Source organism: Stegostoma tigrinum, chromosome 6, assembly GCF_030684315.1.
Source record: "Stegostoma tigrinum isolate sSteTig4 chromosome 6, sSteTig4.hap1, whole genome shotgun sequence".
NCBI lineage: Eukaryota > Metazoa > Chordata > Chondrichthyes > Orectolobiformes > Stegostomatidae > Stegostoma > Stegostoma tigrinum.
The window spans coordinates 72,574,590-72,586,625 of NC_081359.1; the positions used below are offsets into that span (position 1 = coordinate 72,574,590).

Sequence of the window (12,036 nt, forward strand, 5' to 3'; positions counted from 1 at the left end):
TGGCATTCCAACCGGAACTCCATCAACAAACACATTGATTTGGAGCCAATCAACCATTCCCTGAGAAAAAGAACAGGAAATGACATCACCAACCCAAGGAAACCTAACCAGATAAATAGAAAGCGGGACATAACACCAGCGCTTCGTCGGAGGCTCACTGATGATGTTACCTAGAATGGTGACGAAACGTCTGAAAACTAACCTTCCAGCTCAGCGAGCAAACTCACATCCAGAACCCCAACCTGAGCTACAAATCTTCTCAAAACTCGCTTGAAAATATTTATCTAATTCTTGAAAGGTGGCTTACTTTACATCAAACTAGTCTCCAATATAGGACATAGAGAACATAGAACAGTACAGCACAGAACAGGCCCTTCAGCCCACGATGTTGTGCCAACCATTGATCCTCATGTACGCACCCTCAAATTTCTGTGACCATATGCATGTCCAGCAGTCTCTTAAATGTCCCCAATGACCTTGCTTCCACAACTGCTGCTGGCAACGCATTCCATGCTCTCACAACTCTCTGTGTAAAGAACCTGCCTCTGACATCCCCTCTATACTTTCCTCCAACCAGCTTAAAACTATGACCCCCTGTGTTAGCCTTTTCTGCCCTGGGAAATAGTCTCTGGCTATCAACTCTATCTATGCCTCTCATTATCTTATATACCTCAATTAGGTCCCCTCTCCGCCTCCTTTTCTCCAATGAAAAGAGTCCGAGCTCAGTCAACCTCTCTTCGTAAGATAAGCCCTCCAGTCCAGGCAGCATCCTGGTAAACCTCCTCTGAACCCTCTCCAAAGCATCCACATCTTTCCTATAATAGGGCGACCAGAGCTGGACGCAGTATTCCAAGTGCAGTCTAACCAAAGTTTTATAGAGCTGCAACAAGATCTCACGACTCTTAAACTCAATCCCCCTGTTAATGAAAGCCAAAACACCATATGCTTTCTTAACAACCCTGTCCACTTGGGTGGCCATTTTAAGGGATCTATGTATCTGCACACCAAGACCCCTCTGTTCCTCCACACTGCCAAGAATCCTATCCTTAATCCTGTACTCAGCTTTCAAATTCGACCTTCCAAAATGCATCACCTCGCATTTATCCAGGTTGAACTCCATCTGCCACCTCTCAGCCCATCTCTGCATCCTGTCAATGTCCCACTGCAGCCTACAACAGCCCTCTATACTGTCAACAACACCTCCAACCTTCGTGTCGTCTGTCATCTGTCATTACTTTAAATGTTGATTTTTTATTTAAGTACGATTGTGGAGGTGCCGATGTTGGACTGGGGTGAACATTGTCAAAAATCATATGATATCAGGTTATAGTCACTGATATCTGAAGAAGGAGCGAAACTTCGAAAGCTTGTGTCTTCAGATAAACCTCTTGGATTAAAGTCTGGTGTCATATGATTTTTGACCTTATATAAGTATGATTTATGGAAAAATACAAACTAGATGTGTGCCAAAGAAGGTTACCACTTGTGCCATTTAGACAAACTATTAGATGTGCAGAATGATTGGAGGTTTCAGTGGAATCTATTAAGCAGATTGAAATTGAAACCAGCATTGCATCACAAGGTTGTTTGAAAACAATGACCATATCTTTTAAGTAATTGCAGTGTAATTAAAATTTTCAATTTTCCTAAATTAATTAATATCTTTTTTCTCTTTTAGGCTGCAAGATGTGACTGCTGTAAAGCTCAGAGAGAGTTGGCTGAATCAGTTCAGTGGCGGGGAGAAATGAAGCATTTTTGCAATCAGCAATGTCTCCTGCAGTTCTATTGTCAGCAAAATGAACCCAACATGTCTACACAAAAAGGTCCTGAAAATCTGAATATGGGTAAGCTCCTTCTTGAAAGAACATGAAATTGGACTCTATTCAGAGATATTTACTGATATTTGCAGTTGAATACTCCTGCCAGATTACAGTGCAAACCATTTAGATGTCAGCAGTCCACATTTACGATATTCTAAATTGCAGGGGTACAATCATTTCACAAAGTTTGAGGGAAAGGTTAGTCAACTGCAATGTAACCAGTAATGTATTAGACTGTGTCTGCTAACATCCAAAAGCATGCATTGTAGAAGCAATAAATACAGAACACTTTTCCAAAAAAAAATTTGTAAGCTAGCAAATTCACAAAAATGAAAAGAATTGAATGAAAGTATATATTGATAAATGTAAAATAAAGTGTCAAGCAAAGTATTTTTAGTTCCACGGGTGTGTGTCCAGGGCAGTTTTGCCCAGTGACAGACTTAGTTTGGTTTCTCAATCAGTAACAACTGTGTGTGTGTTGACGAGTATTCAGCATAGTAACAACTTCTTGATTGATTCTGGGGCGAGTGTTTATAGCGTTGTGTTTGGACGAGACAGCAGAAACATCAACATGAGAAAACATTTTCCCTCTCTGTCTCACCAATCTATGAGTGGAGAAGGTAAAGAGCATTTCAAGCAGCTAGGCATGCTCTTTCTGCAAATTACTTTTCAAAAGGAAAAAGAGAAAAACAACCTGGAGGACCACTAAAAGGGTGACTCCTCAATTAGTGAATGAAAGGTTGAAAATCATTGTGTCCACAACCCAGAGTCCTTTTGGGTGTGTGGGGTGTGTGTGTGTGTGTAAGTTAGCTATTTGTGTTTCTGTTTTGCTATCAGTTAAAAATCATCTTTTTACAATAAGCTTTTTTTTAACCCAAGTACACTGACTTCATGAATTTTTGTTTTAAGTCTGGGTTCATCAGTCACAAACTAGGAACTTTCAATAGTTTGATTAAATCTTTTCACATTTGTGACACCTCTAGGAATAGTGGCGTTTGATTTCCATCATGTTATACCAATGTGTCATGACAGAAGTCTAACATAATTGCCTAACTCTCTTACTTGAACGTGATCAGCAGTATTTATTTATGCCATGAACAAAATCAAAATTGCTGGAAAAGCTCAGCAGATCTGGCAGCATCTGTGGAGGAGAAAACAGAGTTAACGTTTTGAGTCATTCCGAAGGGTGACCAGACCCAAAATGTTAACTCTGTTTTCTCTTCCACAGATGCTGCCAGACCTGCTGAGCTTTTCCAGCAATTTTGTTTTTTTGTTTCTGATTTACAGCATCTGCAGTTCTTAAGTGGTTTTTGTTTATGCCATTGCTGACTAATGTTACTCAATGCAACTCACATGAAAGCTTGTTGAACTGTGAAACAAAACTTGTAGGATCATGCAACAGAAGGAGGTCATTCAGCCCATAATTCTTGAGTTCTGAAGAAAGGTCACTGTACCCACAACATTAACTCTTCACATAAGCTGCCAGACCTGCTGAGTTTTTCCAGCAATTTCTGTTTTTGTTTTTGTTCCTGATCTCCATCTAATGCAGTTCTTCTGGGATTTTTTGACACTTATGCCATCTGTTGAAAAGATGTACTGTTTTTAATTAGGTTTTCCTGTATCAATTATTAAAACAAACAAAGAAACCTACAGCACAGGAACAGGCCCTTCGGCCCTCCAAGCCTGCGCCGCATTGCCGTGCAGTGTTTTCCTTCTAAAAGTATATGCAGAATTTTCTTTTGAACATTGCTAAATCTTTGTTCACCATCCTTTAAGACAGTATATGTCATAAATCTTGATTTTAAAAAATCTCCTCATTCCACTTCTTTGTCAAATAGCTTAAACTTATATCATCTGGTTGCCCTTAAAACCCCTCATAGTTTTGAATACCTTAATTTCTTCTAATACAACAAGTGGTGTGCTACAGGTATCAATGCTGGGGTCTCAACTTTTTGTGATCTGGGTGTCCTGGTGCGTGATTTGCAACAGTTCGCATATGAATACGGTGAGTAATTAGGAATGCCAATAGAATGCGTTCATTTATTGTGAGGGGAATTGAATAAAAAAGCAGAGATATCATGCTTCAGTTATACAGAGTATTGATGAGACTACATCTGCAGTACTGTATACAACAGAGGTGGGAGCTCTTTTCCTATCAGGTAGCATTAACTGGAGAATAAAATCGATCGAAGGCTGCACATGCAGAAAAATAATTTTGTTTTCATTTTGAAAGACAAAACACACCTTCTATTTTATTGCAATGGTTGCAGTTATTTTGCCTTAGTGAACGTTCTTATGTCCGTTGGTCATGAAGATGTTGCTATTCGCAACTGTTGTTCCAAATTCCTGCCTATTAATCTGGAAAAGAGGCAGCTCTTCGCTGATTTTTCTGTGTAGCTCTGAGCAGTGATACAGTTCTCACTGCATGTCTCCTCAGGTTTGGAAGGTCAATGGTATTTACATACATAAAAACAAAATACTGCAGGTGCGCGAAATCTAAAATAAAAACAGAAAATGCTGGAGAAACTCAGCTGATCTGGCAGCATCTATGCAGAGAGAAACAGAATTAAAGTGTCAAGTCCTGTGTAGAGCCATAGAAGTAAACAGCACAGGAAAAAGAGCCCATTAACCAAGAGTATGACACTTCTAAAGAAATAAAAGGATTTGGAATTTTTTAAAGTACATTTTGACAGATGCAGTGGAAGGAAGTGATGATGTGGAGAACAGTCCAAAGTACAAATGTGTTAATGGTGGCGAAAGAAAGAAAACAGATGTAAAACGGATATAAATTAGGATGTGAAAAGGAGAGAATGGATCTTTTGAACTGAGAGCAAAGTAAATGACACAAAAACGAGTCAAAACTATGATGTGGGGGCAGAAGACTGTAAATGTAAGAAAAGTGGAGAACATACATCATGCGGTCAACCTCTGAAGTTGTAGAATTCAGAATTGAGCCTTAGAATCTGTAAGCGCCTACGCAGAAAGAAGAGGTGTTTTTCAAGCTTGTGTTGTGCTTCTTTGGAACATTGCAGCAGGCTCAGGGCAGAAATGTTAGCTTGAGAGCAAGGTGGTTTATTTAAATGGCAAGCAATAGGAAGGCTAGGGTCATTCCTATGGACACATGGCAGATGTTGCACAAAGCAGTCTCGCCAATGTAAAGGTATCAGCATAGAGCCTGTATAAAATCAATAAAGGCAGATTACTATATTTGGCAGTACCTGTAGAGAGAAAGCAGAGTTAATGTTTCAAGTCCAGTGACCCTCCTTCACTAGACTCTTGAACATAAAGATGGTGCCAAATCTGCTGAATTTCTCCAGCAATTTCCGTTTTTGTTTCAAAATACCAGCCTCTGCAAAACTTTTTATTTTACTGTAATTGGCCTTCAGTTCATTGTTACTTTATAGTTGGAAGTTTTCAGGTACATTGGCTGCTTTGACATTCAATTGTTTGGCAAAATATTTAATTACGGTTGTTTTATTGTTAGGCATTAAAACATGTACAAAATTTCTGTAACTAATTTTCACACACGCCTCTGTGTACAGCTCTGTTGCGGGTTTTTTTTCCATGGCGGCTTGGAAAATGCACTGCATTAGCTTTCTGCAGCTGCATTTGCGAGAGCTTTAATTTGGCTTCAAACGATTTCACGTGTGAGAGGAGAGAAGTAGGAAACTGATTAAGCTCTTGCAATTTGACATTGAACTTAGATGGGTACTGCATAATGTCAGCTATGAATGCTAAGTTACATAGTCAATTGTGATCACTCAACTCAGCCACAAGTTTTCCCTTCCTGTCCATGAAAGTTTTCACTTCATTCCTCAGTTTATTAAACCATATCAGCATAATCTCCCAGCCGATCTTTCTCATTTCACAATCTTCTGATCAGTAGCTCTTTAAACAGATGCCTATTTAATTCTCTGCTGAATAAAGTTAATGCTTCAAAATAATTGAGGCATATATGTTCCTCGGCCCAAGGATTGCGCACATAAATTTTCTTGATGAATGAAGCAGTGGCATGCAATTCAGTAAATCGGATCAAAGTTGAGTATCTGTTCAATAAATCGGATCAAGGTTGACTATCTGTTTCTTTCTTTACTATAAAAATTAATCCCTTCTGAGGTCTAAGCATGACTGGATCCCTGTAAAAACATTTCATTTTTCAAAAGATAACTGAAGCGTGTGCACTGCTACTGTAACCCTTCCAAAAATGTCTTATGGTGGTGCCATGCAATGCTACTGAGGGGAAATAAGGGGACACATAAAATCCAGACACATCCACTGGTGGAGGTGGAAGACAGTTAATGGCCCCTTAAGAGCTTAATTCCATCTTTGAATGCCTCCTAGGCTGATTTTGAACTCTCTTGTTTTCACTGTCTTATGACATAGTCCACGGAGTCCTAGTTTCAGGATTCTCTTAAGATTAACATGCAGGTTCATTTGGCAGTTAGTAAGGCAGATGAAATGTTAGCATTCATTTCAAGAGAGCTAAAATACAAAAGCAGAGAGGTACTGCTGTGTATAAAGCTCCGATCAGACCACATCTGGAATATTGTGAGCTGTTTTGGGCCCCATATCTAAGGAAGAATGTGCTAGTGTTGGAGGGGTTCCAGAGGCATACAACAAAATCATGGGGATGAAGGACTTGTCATATGAGGAAAGGTTAAGGATTCCAGATCTATACTCGGAGTTGTGAAAGATGGAGTACGGGGAATCTGATCAAAGTGTACAGAATACCAAGAAACCTGGATAGAGTGGATGTGGTGAAGATGTTTCCACGAGTAGGAGAGAATAGGACCTGAGGGCATAGCCTCAGAGTGAAGGGATGACCCTTTAAAACCAAGATGAGAAATTTCCTTACTCAGAGCATGGTGAATTTGTGGAATTCATTGCCGCAGATGGCTATGAAGTACCAAGTCATTAAGTGTCTTTAGGACAGAGATAGATAGGTGCTTGATTGGTAAGGGGATCAAGGGTTATGGGGAGAAAGCAGGAGAATGGGTTTGAAGAACATATCGACCATGAACGAATGACAGAGCATACTTGATGGACTAAATGGTCTAATTCTGTCCTTTTATCTTAGGATTTTATGACTTTGCTGTTCATTGAATAATGTTGGTGTGAAACAGAAGTTCCTTGTATTTCAGAAAAGAGTTAACTGAAATACATTTGATGTAGAGTTTTCTCACATTTGATCGAATTGTTTGATTTAACTTACTAATTAAGTACTATTTCACTTTTCAGTTTCAGATCAAAATGTTCAGACCCAGGTTTTTACAGTCACGGTATGTATTGTCTAAATTAATAAATTTCATATCTAATGGTATTTCTATCTTTACCCTACACATCTGCATTATTTAAAAAGCCAGTTCAGGAACAATGGGCTGAATAATGTCATTGCCCTCCATACTCAGTGTATTTTCCATGTGTTTTTGAAACGACAGTTAAATGAACTTTTCTTCCTCAACATGCTGGTTGAAAACTCTGCTAATGGGTTATCTGCTACTGTCTATTGCAAGCTATTTTCACTGGTGAATACAAACATTGGATTCGTGTAGCTCCATGCACTGCAAGATTGGCATTATGGCAACATCTTAAATAGGGCACATCAAAGCTATCATGCAGAATAGTACCAACCCCAACAAGGCCATTGCTCGCTGTACATTGCACAAACGCATGACCCAAGGGCTGTTATTTTTGGAGCCAAAAACTGTTTAATCAACCTCAAATTATTCAAAACAGTGTCACAGAATTTTGAATAACAAGTAAAACTAGTCATTTCAAGCTGTGGCTATGCAATAATGAAATTAGTGGTATTCTTCATTAACAGAACAAAACTCAGAACATGGTGCCCATACATAGGTGTGATTCTGCAGTTGTACAACACAATCTATTGTGCTATGCATTATAGAAACATCCAATTCAAAATGACCAGTCTAGCTTGCAATATGGCTCATTTATGTCTAAGGCCCAGTCTTCTGTGCAGGCAAAAGGAATTTCTCTGGGCACTACACCTTTTCCATTAAAACAAAAGCCCAGGGTAACTCTTCTCTATGGCAACACTTCATCACCCAACTTCTCATGAATTATAAATTGTTGTTCCCTTTGAAAACTGGCATTCTATCCTGAGTGGAAGATAAAAATCTTCAACAGCTTGCACTGATCTTGTTCTGTACTACCAAGAGTCTATTTCAATGCATTGTTACTGAATTTTATTAACACTTTAGTGTAATATGACAATTTGAATGTTAAATTCATGAAAGAAAATTTTGATAAGAACTGGATTAGATATGCCCCACATTATAAGATAAACCTGTCAACAATATGCTCACAACTAAACACTTTCTCAGTTTTGTTAAGAATAATTGGTACTTCTTTTTAAACAACTTTACTGTTGTTTTTAGCATTAATAACCTGGGTAAAAGCAATGAATTCCAAACAACCTCAGTGAATTAGAAAATTGAACAAAAAATTAGTTACTTGAATTATTTTCTCATTTTTATTATTTTCACAGGCTGTGGATGTTGCTCATTTAGTTGTTTATTATCCATTCCTAAGGTTTGCAGAGGTCAGACTTCTTGAATTGATGCAGTCCATGTAATGTAGTTACACTAACAGTTTGGGAAGGAGTTCCAGGATGTGCATCCAGCAACAGTGAAAGAACAGTGATACAGTTCCATGGCACAGTGTTGTGTGATTTGGAGGGGATCTTGCAGCTGGTGGTGCTCCTATGTATCTGCAGTCCTTGACCTTCTAAATGGCAGTGCTTGTAGGCTCGGAGGGTGCTATTGAAAAAGACTTGGTGAGTCTTATCTGGCTGGTCAGATTATGTTCTGATCAGTGGCAACCACATAGGGATTCAGTGATAGCTTGGATGTCAACCAGAGCTTTTTCAGTTCCCTGTTGGATACAGTCATTGCCTGACAATGTATGGTGCAGTGACTTGTCACTTATTAGCCTGAATATTACGTACGTCTTGCCACAGAGGACATGAACAAGTTCAGCATCCGAGGAGTTGCAAATGTTACTAAACATTATGTAATCATCAATGAACATCCTTATTTCTGACCTTATGATGGAGGAAGGATCATTGGTGATGCAGCTGAAGGTGGTTGGACCTAGGCCACCACCCTGAAGAACTCCTGCAGACCTGTCCTGCTGATTTGTTTGATTTCCAACTGCAGCAACTACCTTTTTGTGATAGGTATGACTCCAACCAGCAGAGAATTTCTGCCCCGATTCCCATTGACTCCAATTTTGCTAGGACTCCTTGATGCCCCATTTTGTCAAGTGTTTTATTTATTTCAAAAGCAATTGTTCTCCCCTCATGATTGGAGTTCATCTCTTTTATCTAAGTTTGAACCCAGGTTATAATGAGGTCAGGAGTTGAGTGGCCTTGATGAAACTCAAACTATGGATTATTGCTGTATAGGTGTTGCTTGATAGCACTGTTGAAAACACCTTTCATTGCTTTGTTGACGATCAAGCATAGAGGGAGATTTTTGGTGGATAGTTAGCCCGATTGGAGTTGTCCAGCTTTTTGCGTATAGGACATACCTGGGCAAGATTTCATGTTGTCAGTTAGATGCCCGTGTTGCAGCTGTACTAAAGCAGTCTGGCTTGAGTTGCGGCTAGCTCTGGAATAGATGCTATCTTAGAGTTATTCAGGTCTATAGCACAGAGAAATACACTCCAACTCACCAAATTTCCGTAGTTAGACATGATACCATTGCCACAATAAAGTTGGGTCTCACAGCCTTTGCTGTATTCTTTGGCTTCAGACATTTTTTGATATCTCATAGAGTGAAACAAGTTGGCTAAAGATTGACATCCATGATGTGTGGACCTCAGGAGGAAGCAGAGATCGATTTATCCACGAAGCAGTTCTAACTGAAACTGTTCGTGACTGCTAGAGTCTTGTCTTTTTCATAATGTGCTGAGTTTCAACATCAGTGAGGATAGAGAACTTTGTGCAGACTCCCAATGCAAGTGGTTGTTTAATTGTCCACCGTCATTCACAACTGAATGTGACAGGACTACACAGCTTCAATCTAATCCATTGGTTATGGAATCTCTTAGCTGTAGGGTTCTACCACATTCTAATTCTACTGTATGGCATATGAACATACAAATTAATAGTAGCAACAGGCCGCTAAGCCCTTCTAAGCCTCCTCTGCAGTTCAGGAGGTTCATGGCGGTTCTGCCAGAGAGCTCTCTGATGAAGGGTCTAGGCCTGAAACGTCAGCTTTTGTGCTCCAGAGATGCTGCTTGGCCTGCTGTGTTCATCCAGCTTCACACTTTATTATCTTGGATTCTCCAGCATCTTCAGTTCCCATTGTCTCTTATCCTGAAACCTTTTCACTCCTTTGCACATGAAGAAGCTGTCTGCTTCTGCTTGAAAATATTTTCAAAGATTCTATTGCCTTTTGAAGAAAAGGGTTCCAAAGACATGCAACCCTCTGAGAGAAAAAAATACTCATATCTATTATATCGGTGATCCCTTATTTAAAAATATTGTACCTTTCTTGCAGATTCTCTTACCGGGGATATATCCTTTCCATATCCTCACTGTCAAGCTCCGTTCAGTTCCATCCTTGGGCAATTGTCTGTGTGGAGTTTGCACATTCTCCCCATGTCAGGGTGCTTCGGTTTCTTCCCACGGTCCAAAGATGTGCAGTTTAGTTTGATTGACCATGCTAAATTGCCCAAAGTGTCCAGGGATGTGCAGGCTAGGTGGGTTAGCCACGGGAATACAGGGTTAAAGGAAGAGGTTGGGATGCTTTTCAGCAGGGCACTGTGGGCTCGATGGGCTGTATGGCCTGCTTCCACATTGTACGGATTCTATGATCTATGAAGTCCCTTCAGGGCTTTGTATGTTCCAATCAAGTCACCTCCAACTCTTATGAACTTCAATAGGTACAAGCCTGTTTTACCTTTCATTACCTCATTAGACAATCCACCCATTCCAGGTATTCGTTCAGTACATCATTTCTGAACCGCCTCCAACACATTTCAGCCCTTCCTTATATAGGCAGACCAATGCTGCACAAATTACTCCAGATGTAGTCTCATCAATGCTCTAAATAACCAAAGCATAAATAAACAATAACATTCTATTTACTTTCCTAATTATTGCTGTACCTGAGTACTGACATTGTATGAATCATGCACTTGGTCACCCAGATTTCTCTGCATGTCAGATCTGCAATCTCTCAAAATTGAGAGAATATGTTCCCTCACAGTATCCAATGTCTCCAACCATTTCTTGATATCACGTGGAGTGAATCAAATTGGCTGCAGACTGGTATCTGTAATGTTGGGGACCAGTGGAGGAGGCTGAGATGGTTGTGGGATCGCTCAGCTCTGTCTATCACTTGCTGCTTTTGCTGTTCGGCGTGCAAGTAATCCTGTTTGGTGGCGTCAGCAGGTTAATACCTCATTCTTCAGGTATGCTTGGTGCTGCTCCTGGCACACCCTCCTGCACTCTCCATTGAACCAGGGTTGATCCCTTGGCTTGATGGTAATGGTTGAGTGGGGTCTGTGCCAGGCCATGAGATTACAGATTATGCTGGAATATAATTCTGCTGCTCTTGATGGCCCTCAGCGACTCATGGATGCCAGTCTTGAGTTTCTAGATCTTAGTACAGTGATAGTGCCACACAACACGATGGAGGTGGTTCTCAGTGTGAAGGCGGAACTTTGTCTCCACAAGGATTGTGAGATGGTCGTTCCAACCATTACTGTCATGGACAGAAGCAGCTGCAGCTGGCAGATTAGTAAGGATGAGGTCAAGTATGTATTTCCCTCTTGTTGGTTCCCTCACCACCTGCCAAAGACCCAGTCTAGCAACTATGTCCTGTAGGACTCGACCAGCTCGATCAGTAGTACTGCTGCTGAGCTACACTTGGTGGTGGACATGGAAATCTCCCAAACAGAGTACATTTTGTGTCCTTGCTGTCCTCAGTGCTTCCTCTAAGCATTGTTCAACATTCAGGAGTACTGATTCAACAGCTGAGGGAGCACGGTATGTGATAATCAGCAGGAAGTTTCCTTGCCCATGTTTAACTTGAAGCCATGAGACTTCATGGGGTCCGGAGTCAATGTTGAGGACTCCTAGAGCAACTCCCTCCCAACTGTATACCACTGTGCTGTTCCCTTTGCTGGGTCTGTCCTGCCGGTGGGACAGAACATGTCCAGGGATGGTGATGGTAGTTTCTGGAAC

At 40.4% G+C, this 12,036-nt stretch overlaps 1 protein-coding gene across 6 annotated transcripts in view; it reads left to right on the forward strand.

The window, feature by feature from the left end:
* The window catches only part of zmym2 (zinc finger, MYM-type 2), a 160,458-nt gene that overhangs the window by 99,727 nt on the left and 48,695 nt on the right, over window positions 1-12,036 (forward strand). For all 6 annotated transcript variants that reach the window (XM_048532385.2, XM_059646659.1, XM_059646662.1 and 3 more), the window contains 2 exons: window positions 1,679-1,844; window positions 7,059-7,099. In XM_048532385.2, the coding sequence (XP_048388342.2) occupies window positions 1,679-1,844; window positions 7,059-7,099 (207 nt within the window). The remainder of the gene's footprint in view (window positions 1-1,678; window positions 1,845-7,058; window positions 7,100-12,036) is intronic.